The sequence below is a fragment of the Antennarius striatus genome, chromosome 21 (assembly GCF_040054535.1).
Source record: "Antennarius striatus isolate MH-2024 chromosome 21, ASM4005453v1, whole genome shotgun sequence".
NCBI classification, from domain to species: domain Eukaryota; kingdom Metazoa; phylum Chordata; class Actinopteri; order Lophiiformes; family Antennariidae; genus Antennarius; species Antennarius striatus.
Window position 1 is genome coordinate 4,724,565 of NC_090796.1, and position 26,267 is coordinate 4,750,831.

Below are 26,267 nucleotides of genomic sequence, written 5' to 3' on the forward strand. Positions count from 1 at the left end.
AGTGACACCAGCAGAACCGAAACTGCAGCTATGTTTTTAAATATTATTTTTATTACTTCATTACTACAAGGATACTGCTATTATTCAATACAAAGCCTAATTTGGATTAATGTGGTAAATTAAGTATGGCAGTTGGATCACTGGCATGCTTGATGGCTAGTGAATGAACTCAGGTACAATGAATGCTGTATAAATAAGAATCACGTCATGGTGTCTGAATCAGAATAATAATGCAAGGTGTCCAGAACTGTCTTTTAATGAAATTCATGGAAAGTCAAATAAATCCTCCAAGAAAATTGTGATAAATAAATCTTATAGGAACCATGTGATGTCTAGAAACAGTAACTCTCCCCAAGTTTTTCAACTCCCTAATTTAAGCTCATTCTTTTCACAGTTTCACACAACACTTGGCATCACTGATGGTGACTCAGTGCCCAGAAATTTATTGATGGTGAAGCACCAGAGAACAAGTCCACTGTACTAGTTTGTTAACACTTAGTGAAATATTACCTGCTGGGTGCAGTCACAGACACTGATTAGATTCAAACAATTTTGCATTTATCAAACACGATGTAGGTTTTGTAATCCTTTACTTACAAATTTTATTGACTTGAATGTAAATCTGAGTCTTCTACAGTGACGCTCCCACTGTAAATACTGCTCATATGATCATGTGAGTCAGCAGCTTCTGTAAATTCAGCCAACCTTACAATCTCTTCCCCTCAGTGTTGGAAATGGTTGGAGAACAACAGAGAGACAGCGATGTCAGCAGACTAGACTGGCGGAAAAATCTATCTCCACCTCTTCGTTCACCCATCAGTTATCACCATGTGAAGTGACCTAAGCAAAGTCTGCACAGGTCAAGACTGTGCTGTCCATCTCCGTCACTCTGTTCATGAATAAACAGAGGCCGGCGTGTGGGTGTGCGTGTCCGTCAGGACAATTACACACATGCAAAAAGCACACGCAAGCGCTCATACACAGACTCGTGCCGACTGCACTGGCATAATTAGAAACATTTGGGATCATTTGCAAAGGGAACATAAGCTCTGATGGGATCCAGATGCACTACTGGGTTTCACCAAAAATACAGGAACCCTTATTTACGAGGGGCCATTACTGGCTCCTCACCCAGGGAGGTGTGTGTGTGTGAGTGTGTCTGTATGTATAGCCTAGTTTGTCCAGATACTAAATGAGTGTTTGGGGATGGATCATCCATTTTCAGGTCAGACTGAGTTTAATGGATATTGTTTTTGTGAGAAAATGAGGGCTTACATTCAATCAGTGTCTGAACACATAACAAGAGAATACAAAAGCACAAGCCAAGACACACAGCAATTTTGATTAAACTTAAATTTCCTTAAAATGATATGGGAATGGTATTTTAATATGATTTGCGTTCTGTAGATAGGACATATTTTGCATGTCCATGGAACTTTTGTTGCATATTTTTTCAGTAGTCTCCATCTTCTGGGGTCACAATGTCTCTAAATTCCCTATGGATGAGATAAGAATCAAGCAATTACAATTCTTGAAATTATATTAAATGAAACATTAACTGACAAATGAAACACGACTACAGTTTGCTTTGCTCTCTCGCAGCACTCTGCTGCCACCTTGTGTATAAAAGATGAAAAAAGCTGCTCTTAGTCCTCATAAAATCATTAATTTAAAAAGATTTTGAAAAACAAGTTCTTTAAAAAGTGGCATAATTATGGGAAAAAGATTTTTCCAATTTGAATGCAAACGTTGAGATAACAGAAGTAAAAAATGGTTGAACTTGTGCATGCTGAGATCATGCAAAGTTTTCATTTACATCAGCTACAATCGTGTCATCCCATGGACCAACAAGACATAACCAGCCAGAACAACAGTCGTAGTAATTGGTACATTTTCATTTAAAAAGAGCAAAATCTATCAAATCACTTCTGGTGTATTTGCATAATGTGATTCAGGACTGATACTGACTGCATCAAATCCCGTATGAAACAAAAATTCATTTACAAAGACAAACTTTAAAATCTTATATCAAGTGCCAGATCTCTAAGAAAATATAAAGCAAGCCTACACTTGTAGTGGACAAGCTGAAAGACATTTTTCTCTATATGCACGTTGCAAATTTTATAAACTAAAACTATATATCTACACTGAAAATATGCATATCATAGCATCTGTGACTGGACGTCACCCGCGGTGGGCGTTGATTTTTGCATACTGGTCCCCCTCCTTGCCTAAAGGTGTTGTTGTCATCCCAGTCTGCAGAGGCTGGCTCTCACTTCTTTTCTCCCAGGCTTCCCACCTGACCATGTCCGTTCCTCTGCGCTGCTTGAACATCAGTTATGACTTCTTCTTCTTCTTCTTTTCCTTTGGGCCTGTCCCTTCAGGGGTCGCCAAACCTACTATTCTTAAAAGCCCTCCATTTTTCTTCTTAATTATTTTGTGATATTCTAGCTGGTTTTGTTATTTTGGGCCATACCCATCCTATATGATAAATTAATCAATAAATTAATTTTTCAGACTATCATTGCTGTAACTAGTCCTCCTTAAAGTTGGGGAGAATGAGACTCACATTTCTTCACATCACTTATGCAGACTTATCCTCACCTTCTTTTGAATAGTCTTTTCTCTCCACTCAATGAATCCCAACTTTTTCAGATTCTGTTCTTGTTTGCTCACTGAGCACCTTTAATCATATTTTCTGCCTGCCCTTGTATGTGTTATTAATTCACCACAAAGTAACTGAGCTGTCCTGTCTGTCAGCAACTGGGTGTCTTTCATTACACACCAACACCTTATTATTTAGTTACTCACTTTGTTTTTAGTCACCTTCAAAAATCCACCCACATTCAGCCTCCAACTTCTCTTGCTCTCACATTTTGTCTGTTTCTGCAGTATGCCTGCAAAGAGACAGGAAAAAGTTTACTCATAGTTGGAAACTGCATATTTATCTTGAAATAAAGTTGTGAAGCTCCAGAAAAACAAAAGGCCAAGCACGAATTCTGATCCAAAAGAACAGTGTTAGAGTATTTTTCTGGATTTCTTCATGTTGTATTAGGGCCTGGAGGTGGAGTTTGATGTGATTGAACTTCATTTCAACTAGACTATAACAAAACTGATGAATAAAACTCTCACTTGTCATTGTGAATGTCATATCACATCATGTCACGCTGGAACACCTACAACCTCTCTGCAGTGTCGGAGTCCATGGAGGAGGTCATGTTAATGAATCATGGCAGTACTATCGTTCCTCCTGTCCTCAGTGTCTATCTCCATGTCTTCACTGATAAGTTTGTACAACTGTGACATCACTCAGGTGCCGATTAATTGATCAATAGAAGGGAGGATTCCTGCAGAAAGAAGATAAAAAGGCCAGAGAATTAGGTAACCACAAATGTACAAATGTGTGTATGTGTGCGCGCGCGTGTATACCTGGAGCCGTGCGACATAGGGTTAGTCGGACCTCTGCTGAAGTCATCTTGAACAGCCTCAGAACCTTCTAGAGGTAGAAGAGAGAACTTGTGTAGACCATGTGTAAATATTGAATCTGCATCATCAAGGTAACTGACTAGCATCATCAGCTAACTTTATTTGGATACTTAAAAGACTCATTATGCAAAAAAGAAAATCCAGAATTTTGTTTCTCTTTCTTTACCATTGGTAGATAAAGTTTTATTGCTGGATAGATTTTCTACAGTTGTGTTTCTATTGCAAATACCACCACAAAACTGTGTGGAAAATGCAACTATATGTGTACAACTTTTGGTGTGTGCTGTATGTGTGTTACTGTTGCATACTGTATATTTCTACATTATTTTATGTTGTTATAGATTTTAGTGTCATGGTTTCTGTGACAGTTTATTTTTCTTATTTTGAAGGTAATGTTTATGTTTCATGTCCCATGTTTTTTACTTTTTATTCTGAAAATCAAGTTTTCCTTGTGGTCGTAGTTTCCTCTTCCAGTCTTTGGTCCTGAGCTCTGTTGAGACTGCCGTATTATTTTCACTTGTCAATGATTGTCTCCTCCCTTCTCTGCCACCTTTTTGTTAGTCAACTCACAACTATCTTTCAGTGTTCCCAATGTTTCCTTTGTATTCTCTTTTTCATAGTATTTTTCTTTTTTATTCCTGTCTGTTGTTTGTCGCCTCTTTGAAATTTTCAAGAATATTTTCAGCTCACAATATTTCTGACACAAATTTCTCAAGATAAAAACTCCAAAATACAGAAATCGAATTTTTAAGTATGATCACTGGATAGGAGGGATATTAATCTGAATAGTAACTGAATAGTGACTAAAAATATCCGCAGTAAGGACATTAATGTCATACTAATGCATCGCATCATCATCATCATCATCATCATCATCATCATCATCATCATCATCATCATCATCATCATCATCATCATCATCATCATCATCATCATCATCAAAATAAGATTTTAGTTCATTTCACAAGAAAATTAAAAAAGGGAAATCTGTCTTGTATAAGCAAATTAAATATTTGTAATAATATTGAGAAATAGATGAATAAAGCTCATTTCAGATCTGCACGTACTGGATAAGACAGCTCCTTGAGTGATTGGCCATTGATGGCTAACAGGACATCTCCCTCCTGGATCCTGCCGCTCTGCTGGGCCGGCTGGCCAGGGAAGAGCTGCTTAATTCGGACCAGACTGCCAAAGTCCCGAGTGGGTGGATCCAGCTCACACATGATGAAGCTAAAGCCCAGGCCAACGGCGCTCTTAGTGAGGGTCACTTCCTGAGTGTTTTCTGAGGGTTTAGTGGGAAGACGACAGCAGTAATGCGATAATGATGGAGTGAAGCATGATGGAGATATAGGTCAGGAGGAGAAGCGAGAGAAAAATTGATTATTGTGTATTTGAGGAATTGCATTAGACAATGTTTACAACTTATTCCAAGGAGGTTATGTTTTCACAGGTGGTCGGTGATTTGAAAGCTACTACTACTACTACTACTACTACTACTACTGCTGCTACTACTACTATTACTTCTACTACAATTTATGTGTAAAGCTATTTTCATTCAAGAGATGTGGCTTAAGGTGCTTTACAATAAAAAGAAACTGCATATTAACACATTACCTACTAAAACATGAGTAAATGGTATCACATGTAAACTAAGTTTTAAAAAATAGGGAACCTCTCATAAAAAGGTGTTAAACTATGAGAATAAATGCGGACAAAAAAGCCTTGTAGAAATAAAACATGGGAGAAAACATAAATTGAAGGCCAACTTGAATAAATAGATATTGAACAATTGTTTAAGACTGATCACAGAACCCACATCCCTCACATTTGGTAAAATGTTTTATAGTTTTTTTAATTGTATATAACACAAACAGTGCTGCCGATTTAATATTGCGTATAACATCAGAACTATACACCTATGGCACCTTTGTGGTATCCTAAAAAAAACACAAGCTTCTTACGTTTGAAAATTTTGTATTCTTTTCTACTATCAAATTGGTTTTTAAGTGTTTGCATGGTCATGTTTCACCTCTGTTCTCTGGACTGATTAATAGACTCCCGAGTTCTGGTAGAGCAACCACACGAGCCACAGCAAGTGGCAACTATATTGTTCCCAGGTGTAACAACTCATTCGGACAGTCTGCCTTCTCAGTAAAGGGAGCAAACCTATGGAACTCTTTGCCCACGGTTCTAAAACTAGAGACAGATGGTAATGTGTTCTACAGAGGGCTCAAACTATGGCGAAATCAAATCAACTGTGCTCGCATGTATAGCCTCTGATTGGTTACTAAATTATGTTTACTTTTGTACTGAAGGTCATGTAATGTACTGAAACGTTGCACTAAATATTAACAGAATGTATTTTATCTTTTGTATTTGATTGGGTGTTTCTTTTTAACTATAGTGATACTGTTTTTCTACTTGTATTGGACAAATGGTGAAAATTAGCACTCGTGCTAACACACTGTAAATGACGCATCTACGAGTTGTGCAACTGTGCAATGAGCAATGTGATTGTTATGTCCATGTCAAATAAATAAACATAAACATAAACACTATAATTTCTGTGTGCTTGTGAGCAATTGTATATAAACAGATGAAAAAAGCTGTTTTAAAAAATACTGGGGGAAAAAGGATTGCAGCTTTAAACTGGGATGGGGTGATGTTTATGTATAGTATATGGTGTACCCTGGTGTATCAAATAGATAATGGGTTTCCAGTTGTGTCCACTTTTACATTTAAGGAGCTATGTTTGACTTTAAAAATTAAAAATTACACCACTTTCATTATTATTAATGAAGTATGAACATAACGTTAGCCACATTAGCAGCAGACATAATCGGCCTGTCAGTGTGAGGAGAGAGTGGAGATGCTAGATGACAGATATAGAAGGACTGGCCAAAGGATAAGGGAGGCCAGAGGGATAAGAAGGGAAAGGTCAGGGTCAGAAAGGAAGATCAGGATGAAGAGGAGGAAGTGTGTAAAAGTTCACCTTGAAGCTCCCAGGCTACCTAAGTGGGCTATTAAAGTACATGACAGCTTAGAGTTGACACGTCCGTGCTTTTTCTGGTGTATGGTTCTCTCTCTTTCTGAGAGACGTGTAGATCAGTCAGCTGTTTGTACTTATATTTGTAGCTTGTATTGGCAAACTTGATCTATTATCACATGTTTGCAGTAACAAAATCACCCTGTATATATTTCTGACCACTTTGTGTTAAAGTTGGAGGTTTCCTACTGTCGGTGACGAAGCTGTAGTCCCTCCACCGGTAAGACATTGCATTAGGAGGCATGTCGATGGACGAGCAGCTGGTGTTCCTTCGTGTGCTGGTGGACGGGCTGATGCTCTGATTGGGCGGACTGCTGCTGGTGTCTGCACTAATAGACACCCTGGGAAGGTTCATTGGCTCCCTCTCCACAAGCAAGGTTACGACCTGGACGAAGGAAGGGGAAGAATTCAAACATGAGATAAAAACGGGTAAATGACAGACAAAGAGGAGTTGCTACATGACTGCGGAACAGAAGAGCATTTCAGGGAACAATGCAAATTGAGTTTGCAGTACAAGTTATGTTATGTGTCGTCCTTTACCTCCCCTGTTTTACTGAGACACCCCACAGCCTGATGGTAGGTGAAGCCCTGGAAACTAACCCCATCCACCTCCAGCAGTCTATCACCTGCAGGAGGGGAAATGGACAACAAACAGATCAATTTTGATTTTCTTCTCCCTCTGCTGGTTCCAGTTTCTGCATCATCTCATTTTTTTTCTTTACAACCTGGTCTAAATGCCAAAAAGTACACAGCTATTTTTCCAATCATAATAACTGCTAAATTTCAGCAGCTAAGTGTTAAACAGAGTGTTGTTTGTTTTCTCAAAGAACTGTTATGGCCCCAGGGACGGTGTCCAAAATTAAACCTGAAGCTTTTCTGTTTGCTGTTTTTTTTTCTTTTTAAAGGAATTAAGGTAGTATAACTTATAACCTAAATTGTTTTTATTGCTGGTTTTATAATGTCATTTGCTTTTAATGTGTAATAAGCTAGACATCATTTCTGCTGTAGCCCTCTATGAGTAAAAGAAAGTTTATATATGATAAAAACACATAAAGCTCTTATTAATCTGCACTTTTGTATGAAGCTGCCACCCTTCATCCATAAAATTTAAAAATGGCTACACTGGAGAACTTAAAGCGTACTGATGTTATTAGAGTCTGTTTTAAAACCCTATTTTCCAGACCTAGAGTTATGGGATTGCACCTTTAGCTGTATTACCTGCATGTAAGCGCCCATCTCTCTCAGCGGCCCCTCCAGTAACAAGGTTTCTTATGTAGATTCCTCCATGAGGAAGGTTAGTGTTGACACCACCCTGAATGTATAAAAGACAAACACATCTGTAATCTACTGATGGTTTGGTAAGGAAATTATGTGCAAATAAGAGCTTCATTTTCAAAAAAAATATCAGCTGAAAAACACATTATTTAAAATACTGACAATACGAAAAGTCAAACTTTATATACACATACAAAAAGTTTCAGTTGTGTTTGGTTTGGTTAAAATATTTCACAGACTCACTGAGATGCTGATACCAAGGCTTCCTGATATCTTTCTGAGCTCCACACTGACCTCCTCTGACCTCACAGAATTTAGAGGGAGAGATAGAGAGCAGCTGTCCTGAAGGCAACACAACAACATGCAGATTAGTCCTCATTCGATTAATACCAGCAAAGAAATAACTGATTGCGTCACTAAAAGGACAGCTAGATGAGTAAAGTTACTTATGCAGCAGGTGCAGTATGTTTATTACATTGCTGGTATTTTCTCTAGTCACCTTCACAGGGTCTGACTGACACGACTTGATTATATTAAAGACACTGCCCAAACAACGTAATTAGCATGACGCTACCTGTGCACCCAAGACTCGTATGTCTTGGGGAACGTGAAGTCTGTTGCTGGTCTTTGGCGTCATCATCACTGAAACAATTTCATCCAAGCTATCATCTACCGATCGACTATCCGCCATCATGGTGGTCTGGGACTCATAATTCCTCAGCACAGGAGAGTGCACACTGTTAGGGCTGACGGGCACTGTGGATAAAAGTGAGTCAGTAAATTACATGTTCCGATAGACTGAGGTGGAGAATATTTGCATAGAATAAAAAAATGGATATTATTGCATCATACTTCTTTTTTTGTAAAATTCTACTCTATTCTTGAGATAACATTTTCACACGACAACACATTTGCCTTAAATACATCTAATATCAACTAATATTTTGACTTCACGCTCAAAATTGCTCATTTTTTAATTTCTAAATGCATGTTACTTTCTTTCACTTGGATGTATCCAGGCTAAGTGCTTTCCGTCATATTCATTCACAGAAATGTGGGGGTCAAAATTGTTTTAAAACACTTGGCAAAAGGCAAATAAATGGAATTTGATTATTCATAAATACCTCAAGAAAACCTGAAGTACCTTATATCCTTCCATATGCCTACATTGTATTGTAAAAATTATTAATAACACTAGAGGGATATAATGTGTTTATATAGGACAGAATATGTTAATTCGATATGTAATGCCTTTTCCGTAAATGCAAACCAGTAGGACATCACTACAAACACACCAATATTTTTCTTGTGTTTTTACAGAAAACAAACCCAGGAACATATTCTAAAGGATCAATAAAGAAATTACAGAAACACAGAGGAAAGCAAACAGCATACAGTACATATCTGCTTTTTACTTGTTTTCAGAGCAGGTGCATCACTAGACCAGGCTAATTGTTAAGCATAACACACAGGTAAATAAGTGCAAAGGTCAGAGTCACGGGGTAGTTAACACACAAACACAGCACCTTTGGGCTGTGAGATAATGAGCTGCACCTCCTCAGGGCTGCTCTGCATGATCTCTGCTGCCTCACTGAAGGTGACCCCCTCTAGGCTGACGTGGTTCAAAGAGATCAGACGACCACCTGCAGGCAAAGGTCACACAGAAATTGCGTCCAGTGCTGCGTCCAATAACAGTGGATTCCAGAGACCTCACCACCACCTATGAACCCATGTGTGACCCCAGTGCTTTTCACACACACCCCATGTTTAACCTCTAAATGTTCTAATGTGAAGTACTGAGCAGATTAAATGAAAGTAGATAAGGTGACCATGTTTTGAAAAAAATGACAAAGGGAGACTTCCACGTACATATACCCCGCAAAAAGGTGAAATTTAATTTATTAATGTCGAAGAATTATGAAATTCAGCAATACAATGTGCACTGCCTTGATTGAAATAATTTAGAAAATTACACAAATATCTATATATGATGTACCTGGTTGGATGCGTCCATCCCTGTCAGCAGGTCCATTAGGCACAATGGAAGCAACAAAGATCCCTAAGTCATAATGACCCACAGTGTCCTCTCCCAAAATCACTATACCTGTAAGAACACAAACCCCATACATGTTAGGAAAATACTTCATCCTAAGCAAAAAAAACCCCCAAAAAACTACTTTTGTCTTGCTATTGTATTTGTGTGATCAGCTTACCAAGCCCAACTTTTGGGTCTTTCTTTAAAGACACACACAACACTTCTCTCTCTGATGATAAACCCAGTTTTGTTGGGGTTTCTATAAGACATAAATCATAATGGAGATAATTTAAAAAGTGAACACGAAGATGCATCATTTATCCATGTTTTATAACCCCACTGTTGTGTGCAGTCATAACTCCATGGCAACACGTCCAACCTTGGGAAGACACAGGGGTTGTCCAAAATTTGTTAGAGGCACTGTATATCTTAAGTGTATGGGGAACTATGGGATAAATGGAAGGGAGGGAGGGAGGGAGGGAGGGAGGGAGGAAGGAAGGAAGGAAGGAAGGAAGGAAGGAAGGAAGGAAGGAAGGAAGGAAGGAAGGAAGGAAGGAAGGAAGGAAGGAAGGAAGGAAGGAAGGAAGGAAGGAAGGAAGGAAGGAAGGGACTACATCAAGTGGCAAAAGTCTAGTTTGGCTGGCTTTATGCTGCAGCTGCTAGCTGTGTGGTGGACTTGAGGTACCACATCCCTAACATGTGGGTCATAATTTGGGTAAAGAAAAGATGGTGATTGGGCAAACCTCTAGGTGCTGGGGAGCCACAGGGAGCTTCAGATCCACTCCTTTGGGAGCAGGATGGAGAACGCATACCAGTGCTGCTGCGCTGACTGCTGGAGCAAGTACTGCAGAAGTAAAATAAAACCAGTGCCATGGTAGCGATAGACCAGTTCACTGATATTGGTTAATTCTGATTATCTGCTGTGCTAGTTTATGTGGAAAAGGAGGACAGACTCCCACCAACTTAAATCTGTCTTCAAGAATGATTCATTTTTAGAACATAAGCCATATCAGGTGCCGCTGGTTTTGAATGAAAACTGCAGAATTTACATTGAAAGCTAAAAGGGTTCATGCATGTGTGAGAACTGCTCAGATGACTACCTTTGCTCATTGAGGCTCAGCCGCTGTTGTTTAATGCGAGCCTCAATCCTGGCTGTAACATCATCACATAGTTTGGTCAGGGATGCACCCTGAGGTGTGGTCAGACCACTGTCTTCCTGTGGCGTCTCCGAGCAGGAGAAGGTCTTGAGTCGGCTGTTCTGAGAACGACATGCTGTCGCATACTGCATAATGTTCTCCTCTGGAGGGAGATGTATTAGTAAGAAACATCTCCAAAATCATGATGGGATTCAGTTTAGACTGAAACAATTTTGGTATAGTGACCGACCTGTAACAAGACTGTGGTTGAGCTGGCGAGAGCTCATCTCATTGTTGAATTTGTGTTGGGCTGAACAGAGGTTACACAGGTATTTGGCTACCTTGGATCTCTCCGTGATGAAGATGTTTTTCTTCTTGCTGGCCCGACTCTCTACTACAAATTTACGTCTCTGTAAGGACATGGTGGAAACATTTAACACAGGCAGAAAGGCAAGACATCACCGCTAAGCACACTTCTACTTTGGCAGCAAACCATCAGTCCACTCACATTAGAGGAGATTGTTGAGGTCTCTCTCCAGTAAAAGCTTTGACCAGTGGATCTACAGCCATCTTTAACTTCATAGACGACGACTCCTTTGGCACAAACTCCGAGAATGATCTCTCCTTCTTGAGGCTTTTTCTCACGTATCACACGGTGGAACAACACACCATATTCAGGCAACTGTTGACACACCTAAGGGCAAAATTAGTCTTCATGATAAGAAAGGATAATCTAAAAATAAAGACTTAAAGCACAACACCATCTTTTATTTTTCTTTATAAAATGTATCTGTTTTGGTACCTTGAGGAATTCAAGCTCTGATTCGTCAGGGGGCATCTGAGCATTGTACGTATGAAGCCGTAGAAGCTCCCCATGAATGAAAGGTAAGGCACGTTTCTCTATCACACTCTTGGGGACATACTGGTCAGGACGGAAGTAGTTCCTCCCATACACCTGGACAACACAAGCTTTAATTAGCTAATTGAAATGTTATATTTTATCTATGCCCAGGAAGACAGACATTTCTGCATAAAACCAAAACACTTTACCATTGTCTCAAGTTCAAAGGCAAAACTGACAGTGTGGCAAAAATTTGGCTTGAAAGGACATTTGCAAAAACATGGCTGTTTGCAAACGTTCCAAACGAGTTGTGTAACTTCACATGAATATAGTCTTACAAAGCTAATGGTTTTCCCCAAAAAAAAAACAAACAAACTTATGCGGACACAAATTGCTTCTTAGTTTAAGTTTTATGATGCTGTTAGTAGAGGTAAGTCATTTTTGTGTGAAGTTTTGGTGCACAACCTCAAACATGCAGTCTCCACACTCCATCTGTAGGGCAAGAGCTCCTAAAAAATATGCAGTCTCCTCATGGCAGGAAAGCCTGTCCTCCAAAAGGTCTCTCCTGAGCTGGAGGTAATACTGGTGACGGGTCTGTTTGTGCCTGATAAGTAAGAGCATATGTAAAGAACTGACCCAAAGAAAAAACAAACAAACACACATTCTAACTGGAAAAAAAAAATTCTTACAAAAGAAGGGAAATGTCAGTGACAAAGAATTTGACCCTGAAGAAAAGGACAAAGGTGGTTGAAGGCACTTTCTTCCAGCCATCTGGAGCAACTTTAGAAATCTTGGTGTCATTGTCCACAAAGAAAAACTCATTATCTGACCAAATAAAAGAACAGGCAAAAATAAATTGTTAACATTTATGATTTGGGACTACATGTTGCAACTGTGATTCATACAACCGTGTGAGTATCTTACCATAAATGTAAGCAAGGCCAAAGTAGAAGTGTTCCATCAGGTTTGAGTGAGCTACGATCATGTCAAAGACATCCCCTCCTCTGCATTTCATATCACACTTGACCAGGATGCTCTGACCATTTGGCATGACCACACGTAGTTCTCTCTGAGTAATTGGAGACTTCCCTTTCTTGGACTGTATACAAGAGAAAGCAACTACCATCAGAATCTGAAAGACTGTTATGGCAGGAAAAATGATTCCTGAGGTATATGTGTGTGTGTTCAAACTCACCACAATAGAGCCAGGCAGCTCCAACACAACCAGTGTATCATCCGACACCCTCAGAAACTCTGGACCCATGTCCTGTAAAGTAGGTCAAAGCTCATAAAAATGTTGTCCAGGCCTCTGTCACAAGCTTAGCTGAAACATAATGGAACAAAACATGACAACCTGGCTTACCTTCACTTTTTTGTCATTCAGACTTAAGGTGGAATTAAAGTTTGTGAGAGATCTTAAGTTTGCATTTCTACTGCCATCAATGTAAGGGCTGCAGGGGCTGCGACTGAGAGGCTGCCAGCTGCTGTAACTCTCCCTCTGTCGGTGTCCAGAGGGGATCCTAGGAAAGATTCATTTTCCATTCTCAGTCTCAGGAAGTGAGATGTGTCACCTATTTCACCATGACTTACACACATGTCACACAATATATGGCAGATGTCTCCGCTGGGAATCTTGTCTCTCTTCTTTTGGTTTTTTATTTGCCCCTTAATCCTGAATATTTGGGCAACCAACCAATCTTGACTTGAATTTGGCGTGTTATGAATCAAAGAAATATTTTCGCTTTCTGATCTCACTTCGCTTCAAAGCTTAAAATGGCTCTTGCAAATGCACCAAAACAAGAGAAAAAAACAAACCTTGTGAAAAGGTGTAAAGTAAGTATAAGCAGTCTTCATACCCTGTGGGTTCACAAGGATAAGATCCTCCAGAGTAGGTTCTAGAAATCTTCTTCCTCAGTGCCCATGATGAGTTACTAAAAGAGCCTCCTGAAAATGGAATTCACCAGATCAGCTTGTAAAACAATGGATGTTCATATGACTGACTGTATCAATACCCAATCATGTTCATGGTTGTAATAAATATGTTTAATCTATTTTGTAGTTACATTTACGTGGAACATTTTCTTTATCACATTATCGTTTGTATTCTGATGAAACAAGTAAAATTAACATGATATCAGATAATAATGAGTTAGCTAGCTTTAGAGATACTTTAAAAGTCTATTAGTTTTGTGGACTGTGAACCGTGTCAGAATAACTACTTTTAATGTTAATATAGTCAATATAGAATAACATAGATTTGCAGGCAATGAAATCTGTGATATTTGACTCTTATCTAAGACATCAAGTTCTTTTTAATATTTTGATCAATGCAGTTCAGCAAAAACAATGTTTTTGGTAATTTCACTGTTTTTTCAAGCATTTTACATCAGATTTATCTTACCATTGTTTTAAAAAAAAGCTAAAAGAACAATGCTTTACAGAAAATATTGAAGCATGGAACTTGAAAAGCCCCCCAAAAAAACAAACCCATGAAACCTTTGCTTTCACAGCTAAAACTGTGAGACTCTGAGCGTCTGCTTTCCTGAAAGAGACTCCAGAGGGAACTCTGTACTAGATTGTTCCGTTAGCTTTTAGCACCTATTCCCAGGTCATATGAATGATTTGTGCATCAGGTTGATGCAGGGCACAAGAGCTTCCTCTAGCTTCACCTAGCCCAATTGATAGCTGGGCTTGCACTAGGAGCTAGTATGACTAAGCCACTGTGGCTCAGTGTAAAAGAATTGAGAAAGCCACAAAAAGCCACACTCTGTGTCCAAGACAGTGGTGCACGGGCGGACAACCAACGCTCGTCGCGGGGGGGCATGGGGGGTCCGACCGGCCTCCCCTGGGAAATTTTTTTGAAAATGGGGTTGTTTTCCTGCATTCTGAGGGCAAAATCTTCTGTTCAGTTTACCTACAAAAATACACTCAAGTCAACAGTTCAGGCTGAACTATCTTTATTTCTGTCCTACTTTATGCAGGTATGAATGTGAGATTCAACAACTGAAAACTTCCATTCACTATGTGAAGATACAGTCATACAAAATATTACTCAATGTTTACTTGTAAGTTTTACTTAGACTAGAAGATATTTCAAATTTGACCACCACCAACACCATTGGTATGCCATAGTTGTTGTTTTTTTTTAATTCAATAACATGATTTTTCATTTCAATTTAAAAAATCATGAAAAATAGCAAGCGACGTGAATACATATTTACATGCATAGCTGGTTATTCCTGCCGGTCATAGGGAACAAAAGTGTAAGACTACAAACAAGTATTGATAATATCTTTCATTTACCTTCTGATCGGTCTGTCACCACTCCTACCCCCTCTCAGTATTCACGATTTGTTTATTAATGAGGACTTCAACACAAACTCTACTATAAAACACTGGATTCTTTTGATTGATCGTCCTCGCCTTGTCTTACACCAATTTGCGGGTTCAGTTTGTAAAAAAACAATATTTTTGTTTTTCATTGGACGGAAGGAGGTTATGACCCGAGTGCATATTTAATCATCAGGAGCGTTCGGGTCACTTCGGCTATTTCCGTCGGCATGCTTCGGCTAAATTCCGTCGGCATGCGGAAATAGCGGCGCTATTTTCGCTAGCGCCGTTCGCTAGCGAGCAGGAAACAGCTAGCAGGAAACACAATGCTGCACACACACAATAGCCAATGAGCAAAATATTTTCTTATTGGCTAATGAGAGCAAACTTGACAAAAAAAAAAAGTTTTTATTTTGGTTTTGGGAGAGTTTTTTTTCAATACTTTTGAATTTTTTTGTACGTCAGAGTTTAAGGACATTTGTGTCATCCCACTGTGCTAGCCATATCATATTAGTTCCTCATCTTAATGCAATGTTATTTAGTGATTAACATTTTCCTTCATTGTCAAAGCATTGTTTTGAACCCTGATTGAAATTGTGTTAATTTTTACGAATACCCAGAGGAAACAATATTCTGCTGAATAAATACAGAACGTGGCCGGTACGGCCACGTTAGGAAACCAAAAATATAGTTAATTTATAAGCGGAACACAGCAGCAGTAGTTTACGATTTATGAATTGGAGAAAACAAAACATGCTAATTAATCTCTTTATCTTGACAAAGGGGATCAGTCTCTTACTGTGTAATCTGTCCCTGACCATTTGACTGCGGTCTGTAAGCTGGGATCCATTTTCAGCCATGGACACATGATCAGCCTGCAAAGACATCACTGCCCAGGTCAAGGAAAAAAGCAGTAGGGCTATCAACAAACTCACAAAGAAATTACTTGCACATCTAACCGATTATAAGCGAGCCGCCCAAACACTCACAGAGCTCCTGTAGACGTCCTCTACCAGCTGCCTGATGAGATGTTCAGTGGGAGGCAACAGCGAGGTCTTATGGTGAAGCTCGCAGACTTCTTGGACCGATATGAGGTCAGTCCGCCTAACTGCCACGTCCTCGCACATGGACAGCAGCAAACCTTCCAACTCTGCACTCAGATGCATTGGCTGGGAGGAAGTAGTCAACAGAAGTAAGCGGGTACTCAAGAGTGTGAGTGAATGAGCTTATATTAGGCAGCAGAGGGAGGCAGTACCTGGTTTTGAGGTACATGATAATCAATGCACCAATAAAGAGTCATTCCCAGTGAGTACATGATCATCTGAGGACAGAACAAGAACATGACTCACAGTTTTCATAAGGTTACATACGCAGTGTTGGGCATTTCTATCTCTGGTAATGAATTAAAAATTAATCATACATAGACATTTGATAATGCTCTTGTATAAACAAAGCATTAATAAATAATAAGAAAAGTTTATTGGCCTGGTTTCTTTGTACTTCATGAAGGTGTACTCATTAACAAATGCAGGTTCTCTATCTAAATCCTTGTATTGTTATATCATATTAATCTGTGGATATTTTTCCTCCTTCCTATGATTTAATCTGAGTCAGGTTTGATAGGATGTAGTGACAAACTCATGTTAGTATGGAATATGAAAACAGAAAAAAAACTGAACTACTTAATTTTTTTTTTGGTAGTATGTATATGTACAGTATATGCTCTCAAAGCAACTAAAAATATCCAACCTTCTCAGCAGCAGACCTTGAGGCAGCCTGACCCTGCTGAACTTCTGGAGCTGTGAAGGAGGCCACGTCTTCATGTCGAGCACAGCTCTTGAAGGCCAAACTCCCATTGGCCGATAGCAGTACCGAACCTGGGCTCAGCACACTGCACATGTTACCTGAACACAAACAAAGAGAAAAAAGGACCCTGGTGGCACCTATCAACACAAAGTGTCCTCAAAGAGGTTCTGCTGTTTGAGAGACCACAGTTAGTTTTTTGATGCTCTTTAGTGAGAAAATCTCGACTTGAGTTTGGCAGAAAAGAGAGCGTTGAGTAATTACAGAATGAATGGTTACCTTTTTTAGAGATGTCTAGTAAGGCCTCAGTGGTGGCGAGCAACAGACACCAGATCTCATCCTCGTCCAGTGGGGAACCCCGGGCCTCCAACACTTCGGCGAGGGTCACAAATGTACCCATCCTACTGGAACAGAGACAATCTGCTAGCGAGGTTGATAAACGTCATGTGTTCCTGTACTTTACATTTGATATAGCTTCAGAAGTTGATTCTTAAACATCAAAGTTTGTAGATCATTTAAAGAGGACAAAATATGTTTTTTTTTACTTGTGTAAAACAATAGATTGAGTGGCACCAAAACTATATCTAGTGTATATTATTTAAAAATAAACAATTGCATACATGTTTTTTAATAGTATGCATTTTAATATTAATGTAGAACCACTGATGAATTAATGCATTCATTTTGTTTGTGATGAAGCTGTTAAATGTGGTCTATCTACGGTAAACATCGGGTACCCCAGTAGCTTTAAAAGTTTTTTTCAGTCTGTTATAATTTAATATGATTTATTTTTAAAGTTATTAATTAAATTTTAACTGAAGTGCGCTAATTCAAAAATGTACCATTTTCTGATAAATGCAATTAATAATGAAGAGAAGAAGAACCACACTGTTCTCCATGAGGCTGAACGTCCTGTTGGAGTACAGATGGTGAATGAGAGTTAATTGTTCAGACAAGCTGAAGATTTAGTGGAAACAAATCCAACACCTGACAATAATTTGGTCTCTATTGAACGTGTAGTTTCATACCATTTAAAAAAAAAAAAATACTGGTTTTGATCCCCGAAGGGAAATTAAGAAAGCACACTCTAGTTAGTGGTTCAAATGCGTGCGTACATACATATTAGTGAGTACAGGCCCCTGTAGCACACACACACACACACACACAAGGGGGCCTGTAGGCATGCAAGGGGAGGTAGAGTGGTGGGCAGCTCCTTCTTGGTGCGCCCCCAAATGAGCAATTTGTAAAGGGGGTGGTGCCTTGCTCAAGGGTGCCTCAGCAGTTTTCCGGAAGTGAGCTGACTCCTCCCACTACCAGCTCAAACACCAGGCGTTTTTGGGCGGGAGCGGGAATTGAACCGCCAATCTTGAATCATAGGACGACCCGCTCCAAAGCGCGCTCTACCGCTGAGCCACTGCCACCCCAAGACAATCTAAAGACAGATTCAATGGTGTAAAATGTTCCAGCAACTTCGGTGAGACCATTCCAAGGAGACTGTATTTTTAGGAGATAAGGAAAACACAATATGGTAGTTTGTTATATATTGTCTCGATTTTTATCCCACATCCTGCATCAGCGTCTGCCAATTCTGTTCACTTGATATTGGCGGGTTTAAAACATTTGATCTCTCCAAAATTTTGCATGATTAGTTCTAAAATACTACTGTAATTCTTTTACATTTTTTATTACTGTGTAACAGTCATATAATTGAGTGTGATTTATCAATTGAAGATGATCAAACAAGGTAATTTGGTATAACTAAGGATCAGGGTCATGTACGATCAGCTGGAAAGCTTCGGGTTCATTCAAATGAGAAATCTTTATTTTGTACACATGCTTGTATTTAATGATTTACTTTCTTTTCTATCTTGAGCTCAGCTGATCCATTAGCATAAATAATACCAAACCTAAATTAAAGTTGTATGTGAGAGACATTGCAGTACTTGCTGGTTCATCCTTGTTCAGAACTGATGAAAACAGCAAACATGAAAAATATGTGGATATGACTAAATCTCAACAGACTGAACACCAAAATCAGCTGAGATTACAGAAGAAGAAAAGTGGCACACAGAGGCGTGTGTAGCCTCAACATACCCAATTCAAACATTAGACTGAACATTGTTTGCAGATTAAGATATTGATGGTTGTGGGATTAATTAGCTAAAAGTAAAGATACCATAGACATGAGACAATATGAATACCTTCTTAACATGATAACCTGTCATTTGTTGGACAATTTAGCCGCAAGAGGACACAAGCCAGTGTCTTATTGGGCCGGTCCCAAGCCCGGATAAATACAGAGGGTTGCGTCAGGAAGGGCATCCAGCATAAAACTTTTGCCAAATCAAACATGCAAAACAAACCTATGACTTCCATACCGGATCGGTCGAGGCCCGGGTTAACAACGACCTACAGGATGCCAGTAGAAATTGGACTACTGTTGGTCAAGGAAGGAGAGGAGGAAAGTGTGCCCGTAAGAAGAGAGAGAAGAGGAACGCCAAGACTATAGGACTGAGAGTAGGGACGCTGAATGTTGGAACTATGACAGGAAAAGGTAGAGAGTTGGTTGACATGATGTAGAGAAGGAAGGTAGACATACTTTGTGTCCAGGAGACCAGGTGGAAAGGCAGCAAGGCTAGACGTTTAGGAGCAGGGTTCAAGTTGTTCTATCATGGTGTAGATAGGAAGAGAAGTGGAGTAGGAGTTATTTTGAAGGAGGAGTTTGTTAGGAATGTCCTGGAGGTAAAAAGAGTGTCAGATAGAGTGATGAGTCTGAAGCTAGAGATAGAAGGCGTGATGTTCAATGTTGTTAGTGGGTATGCTCCACAAGTAGGATGTGAGCTGGAGGAGAAGGAGAAATTCTGGTTGGACTTTGATGAAGTGATGCAGAGTATATCTAGAAGTGAGAGAGTTGTCATTGGTGCAGACTTCAATGGACATGTTGGTGCAGGAAACAGAGGTGATGAGGAGGTGATGGGCAGGTTTGGTATCCTGGAGAGGAACGCAGAATGACAGATGGTAGTTGACTTTGCAAAAAGGATGGAAATGGCTACAGTGAATACTTTCTTCCAGAAGAGGCAGGAACATAGGGTGACCTATAAGAGTGGAGGTAGGAGCAAACAGGTAGACTACATCTTGTGTAGACGGTGTAATCTGAAGGAGATCAGTGACTGCAAAGTAGTGGTAGGTGATAGCGTAGCCAAACAGCATAGGATGGGGGTGTGTAGGATGACTCTGGTGTTGAGGAAGATGAAGAGGACAAAGGCAGAGCAGAGGACGAACTGGTGGAAGCTGAAAAGGAAAGAGTGTTGCATGACTTTTAGGAGGGAGTTAAGACAGGCTCTGGATGGTCAGGAGGTGCTGCCAGATGACTGGACAACTACAGCTAAAGTGATCGGGGAGACAGGTAGGAGAGTACTTGGTGTGTCATCTGGAAGGAACGTAGATAAGGAGACTTGGTGGTGGAATGAGGAGGTACAGGAGTGTATACAGAGAAAGAGGTTAGCTAAGAAGAAGTGGAACACTGAGAGGACTAAGGAGAGTAGACAGGAGTACAGGGAGATGCAGCGTACTGTGTAGGTAGAGGTAACAAAGGCCAAACAAGGGGCTTGTGATGACTAGTATGCTAGGTTGGACAGTAAGGAGGGAGAGACTGATCTATACCGGTTGGCAAGACAGAGAGATAGAGATGGGAAGGACGTCAGCAGGTTAGGGTGATTAAGGATAGGGATGGAAGTCTATTGACAGGTGCCAGTAGTGTGATGGGAAGATGGAAAGAGTACTTTGAAGAGTTGATGAACGTGGAAAATGAGAGAGAACAAAGACTAGAAGAGGTGACTGTTGTGGACCAGGCAGTAGCAAAGATTAGTCAGGATGAAGTGAGGAGGGCGTTGAAGAGGATGAAGAGTGGAAAGGCAGTCGGTCCTGATGATATACCTGTAGAGGTTTGGAAGTGCCTAGGAGAGGTGGCAGTTGAGTTTCTGACTGGGTTGTTCAACAAGATCTTAGATAGTGAGAAGATGCCTGAGGAATGGAGGAGAAGTGTGCTGGGGCCCATTTTTAGGAACAAGGGAGATGTGCAGAGTTGTGGCAGCTACAAAGGAATAAAGCTGATGAGCCATACAATGAAGCTATGGGAAAGAGTAGTTGAAGCTAGACTAAGGGCAGAAGTGAGCAGTTGTGAGCAGCAATATGGTTTCATGCCAAAAAAGAGTACTACAGATGCAGTATTTGTTTTGAGGATGTTGATAGAGAAGTACAGAGAAGGCCAGAGGGAGCTGCATTGTGTTTGTGTAGATCTGGAGAAAGCTTATGACAGGGTGCCCAGAGAGGAACTATGGTATAGTATGAGGAAGTCTGGAGTGGCAGAGAAGTATGTTAGAGCAGTGCAGGACATGTATGAGGACTGTAAAACAGTGGTGAGGTGTGCTGTAGGTGTGACAGAGGAGTTCAAGGTGGAGGTGGGACTGCATCAGGGATCAGCTCTGAGCCCCTTCTTGTTTGCTATGGTGATGGACAGGCTGATAGACAAGGTTAGATAGGAATCTCCATGAACTATGATGTTTGCAGATGACATTGTGATCTGCAGTGAGAGCAGGGAACAGGTGGAGGAGAAGCTAGAGAGGTGGTTTGTTCTTGAAAGGAGAGGAATGAAGGTTAGCCGCAGTAAGACAGAGTACATGTGTATGAATGAGAGGGACCCAAGTGGAAGAGTGAGGTTACAGGGAGAAGAGATCAAGACGGTGGAGGATTTTAAGTACTTAGGGCCAACAGTCCAGAGCAATGGAGAGTGTGGAAAAGAGGTGAAGAAGCATGTACAGGCAGGATGGTACGGGTGGAGAAAAGTGTCAGGTGTGATGAGTGATAGAAGAGTTTCAGCTAAAATGAAAGGAAAGGTGTACAAAACTGTGGTGAGACCAGCGATGTTGTTTGGTCTAGAGACAGTGTCACTGAGGAAAAGACAGGAGACAGAGCTGGAGGTAGCAGAGACAAAGATGCTGAGGTTCTCTCTAGGAGTGACCAGGAAGAATGGGATCAGGAATGAGTACAGCAGAGGGACAACACATGTTAGAGGTTTTGGAGATAAAGTCAGAGAGGCCAGACTGAAATGTTTTGGACATGTCCAGAGGAGAGATAGTGAATATATTGGTAGAAGGATGCTGAGTTTTGAACTGCCAGGCAGGAGGCCTAGAGGAACACCAAAGAGGAGGTTTATGGATTTAGTGAAAGAGGACATGAAGGTAGTTGGTGTGAGAGAAGAGGATGCAGAAGACAGAGTTAGATGGAGGCAACTGATTCGCTGTGGCGACCTCTGAAGGGAAAAGCCGAAAAGAAAAGAAGTTGAAGACTTGTCATTTGTTTGACATTCAGATTAGCATCCAGATGTTGATCCCCTTAGAAAAATCTTATCAGAATCATTTCATTTCTTCTCACAATTAAGGATGAGGAAAAAAGACAGAATGATGTCATTAGTTTTTCAGTTGAGATGCAATTCAATTTATCATTTTAAGTCCTGACTGCATTTATGCTGTTTAGACACTTATCTCTAAACTCTCCTCTGATCTTTTTCAGTCTGTTACCTTTCTGTTGTAAAAGAACAGAATTAACATGCTGATAGAAAGCAAACATGCTTATAGTGGCATGTCAGGTGACACGATAGATTGACAAATAATCCAGCTCTGTTAATCAGGTTATGTAGTCTATTCAGCTCCAGCTAGATAACCTGGGATGGAGCACAGGCCTTTTGACAGAACACAATTTGACTCATTAGGTTATGATAGTTTACTAGCCAGCATGGACAAGCCCCCGGAAATAAGTAAAAATAGTTCATTTATTATCACTTTCATGTATATTGTATGTCTGTGCTTTTTTTTTTTTCATCATTATCCACCAGCACAAAGTCAGGTGGGCATCTGTCATATTTTGTTTGTCAGAGCATTACGCAAGATTGATGTGATATTTTTCCCGCTCAATTTCCTGAAGATAACAACCAATCAATGAAATGGTGCCTTTTGCTAGCAAGGGATTTTTCTTGATTTTATTTTTTCCCCCAAATCCATACAAAAGATTTGAAATAACCTTTCATAAAAATCTACGTACACATTGCGTATGCACTAGAGGTGGCTTTTTTTAAATAAAATTATTTACGATATTTTGTGACTTAAACTATTTTCTGTGACATGCAACCAGCAAGACTTACAAGTAACAGGGACAGCTTGAATAAGTGAATATCACCTATGGTGGGAGATAATGGTTTTTTTTCTTTTTCGTTTTCGTTTTTTTTTGTCTTTTTTCCCCAAAATTGAATCTAATCATATCACTAGTGTATGTGAATATCGTCAAATATTTTGATTGACTAAAATAAAATTACTGTTTAATCTACCTTTGAGATACCAAATATAAAAACTGATCATATAAACAGTAAAGTTTTAAAACCTCACCTGGCTGCATTGCATGGATTTTATAGTCATGAAATGTTTTCAGTTACATCTCCCCTGTGTTGTACTCAGTAGTACCTGCATGTATATGACACAGGACTCATTTTCTTTCACTCAGTTTTTTACAGTGATGACTCTTGATTTGTTCCAATATGCATTGGAAAATAACGTTTTATCTCACAATCCTGCCTTTACTGAAAGCTCACATTTCTAGACCCACATCGCAAGGGATTTAATGTAAATGACAACTTCTAATGTTTTTTAAAAAATGGTGTAACTTGCTTCTGACACATTACACACCTTACCTTATTTCATTGGAAGAGATTCCTCTGAAGTTCCTTCAGACATCCACCTCTCTAGAACTAATCCTTCTTCCTGTCATGAATCCCCTGCCGCCAAGCCATCCATCTCTCCCACATCTGAGTGGTTCACACCCTCATCACATCATGCCAGATCAATTAACTGCAAAGAAAGACGACATCAGCTCAATAACATCATTTGCTCAATGCTCACAACTTGTGACGTGTTGCTTCTGTGTTTTCCTTCATTTTCAACTATATTTAGACTCGGGAACATAAGACCATAAGTGGATTTGCAGGGCAAGCTAACAGCAGATGGGGCAGCAAAGAACCAATTCATTGGAAGCGGCACTGTTAAGCTGAAGTGTCAACCACAAGTAGCAACTTAATTTTCCTTTTTCTGTTAGTTTCCTTAGATTATGTAACACACATGTATAGACAGTATACCTTTACATTTGATATTTTGGATAGAAATAATCCAAAATTCTCAAAAAAGGAAGTACTGTAAAATTAAAAATTATTAAATGTCAAATCTAGTTTGTTGTTAGAATAATAATACAATATTCTGAAGCACCTAGGTGTATTTACATGGATCTACTAGCATATAGGCTAAAATTTTCAGTTCATGGAGGAGAGAATGATGGTCATACCTCTTCCATAAAGATTCAAAATCATACTAAATAAAAACCACAAATGCCTGACATGATCTGAAAAGCAGCATTTTATGCCTGGATTCTAAAAATATAAAAAATTTATAATACAGAGGTTTAAACATACCATTCTTCAACAGGAATTTCAACTCATATATGTAAACATATGTACAGGATTTGCTTACCCACCATTCCTTACCCTCATCGTCAGGGACGTCCTTTTAACAAGCTCTGTCCTTTACAGCTAGCAGAATAATGAACACACAGAGCTGTGGAAGACATTTCAAGGTGAGTCGTAGCGTGTGACCTGCTGCTTGCATTATGGGATTTTTAAAGTGTCAAATTTGACACCTGTGATTACAGTTATACACAACTCCAACATGCTCATCTGGGTGTGGGGTTCTCAAAAAGTAGAGCAGAAGGTCATCTTCAGGACAGCACTGATAAAATGAGTGTTTTGGATCTGATATGCTCCATGAAATAGCATTAAAGTATAGTATGTATGATTTTAATTATGGTATGTAAAGTACTGGTTACTTCTCTGTACTACAAAATGAATGGCCTTGTGAAAACATTAACGTACTATAGTTTTTGACATGGCTGAATGCATAATGGGAGAGTCATTAAAGCAAACAGTTATTGTTTCATTATTTGCTTTTATGTGAATTCTAACCAAAACATTTTTGTATAACTGGTACAGAGTTCATGCAGGATGCTTGTAGTGTGGATCTCATGCTGTGCCATCTGACAAACAGTGTCTCTGCTTGGTAGTGCATTTGTAATATTGCAGTCCTGCTTGGCTATTGTGGTTTAACATTGTAGTCAAAAACTTTGCCATTGTATCCACCAGTATTTTTGGTGTGTATCTTGAATTTATGGAGTTCAGTACGACTGTCCTGCAATAAGGTATACCCAAATATCATAGGATGCAGGCCTACCGTCTTTAACACACTTGACATGTATTCATTCACAATGATTGTGTTACTGCAACGCTAAAACGGGTGTAATATTCTGTCCATCTCATTATATTGATATGGTTAAATCCAATTTTTAAATAAAACACAAATTAATACCATAAAATACTTTATGCACATAATAGTTAAGCAGTTTAAATAACAGTTTCAACTTTAAAATGTATTAAATTCCTTTCTAAAATGACAAAAATGTCAGTGAAAGCAGATTTAGTGATTGCTATGGAAACCGTGGTAATTTGTGCTAAACCCACACATATTTAACAAGTGGGAATCATTTTCCCAAAATCTTTAATTTTAATTTTATCAAGCAGATAATATATTCTCAGCATTCTTTTCAGAATTCTTACTCTAAATTTAACATTCTTTCTAAGAATTCTGATGTAGGGCCAAATTATTATTATTATTATTAGTAGTATTATTATTATTATGATTATTATTATTATTTTAGAATTCTTCTTCTCTCATAAACATATTTGTGTTTAAATGTGTGCGGTCTATATATACATGTTTTTCTTTTTCTTTTATCACACTTCCATGTGTGTAAAATATTAAACCCGCCCCGTTTAATCGTCTTAAAACGTTGCAAAACTGTCGCTTCCGCTTTCCCCAGCGTTTACCGGGAACGTGCAAGAGATCTTGAACCTCCCCTAGTCCCCATTGTGCAGCCGAGAAATCATCGCAACTCGCAAGGCTTCGACGACGTTGGTATGAAATGGCAGAAACTGCTTGTGTCACGGAAGCACGCAAATTAGGTTACGAAGAAGCTACGTGTATATTTTGTGATGACCATGGCCTGCTAGTGTGAGGGAAACGTGAGTGTATCCGGTGGATAAAGGAATTTAAGACCTGTTTTTTCACCAAAAAACGTCCGGGCTGTGTCTCCATAGGCAGCAAACGGCGACTGCGGTCGACACTGTTGGAATTAATCAGAGAGGGGTGAGCTCGATATTTGTGT

General features: G+C 39.5%; 2 protein-coding genes across 4 annotated transcripts in view; one reads left to right on the forward strand and one right to left on the reverse strand.

Moving 5' to 3' along the window:
• Positions 1 to 321: 321 nt before the first annotated feature.
• Positions 322 to 23,763, reverse strand: frmpd2 (FERM and PDZ domain containing 2). Its single transcript, XM_068305666.1, has 30 exons — positions 23,695 to 23,763; positions 17,232 to 17,353; positions 16,899 to 17,053; positions 16,405 to 16,470; positions 16,139 to 16,318; positions 15,949 to 16,024; positions 13,676 to 13,763; positions 13,183 to 13,339; positions 13,015 to 13,086; positions 12,744 to 12,918; positions 12,509 to 12,644; positions 12,285 to 12,423; positions 11,781 to 11,933; positions 11,487 to 11,672; positions 11,229 to 11,388; positions 10,943 to 11,141; positions 10,586 to 10,686; positions 10,021 to 10,101; positions 9,804 to 9,911; positions 9,334 to 9,450; positions 8,382 to 8,563; positions 8,051 to 8,149; positions 7,751 to 7,844; positions 7,073 to 7,158; positions 6,722 to 6,917; positions 4,554 to 4,768; positions 3,430 to 3,496; positions 3,133 to 3,347; positions 2,812 to 2,897; positions 322 to 1,496 (listed from the first exon to the last, which is right to left on the reverse strand). Exons 2-28 carry the CDS (start codon positions 17,350 to 17,352, stop codon positions 3,310 to 3,312), a joined length of 3,447 nt encoding a protein of 1,148 aa, XP_068161767.1. The 5' UTR covers position 17,353; positions 23,695 to 23,763; the 3' UTR covers positions 322 to 1,496; positions 2,812 to 2,897; positions 3,133 to 3,309.
• A 2,229-nt stretch (positions 23,764 to 25,992) lies between these two features.
• The window catches only part of mapk8b (mitogen-activated protein kinase 8b), a 29,393-nt gene continuing 29,118 nt past the window's right edge, over positions 25,993 to 26,267 (forward strand). For 2 of the 3 annotated variants that reach the window (XM_068306303.1, XM_068306301.1), the window contains exon 1: positions 25,993 to 26,248. The gene's annotated coding sequence lies outside the window, so the exon portion shown is untranslated. The remainder of the gene's footprint in view (positions 26,249 to 26,267) is intronic. The other variant, XM_068306302.1, reaches the window with a different exon arrangement.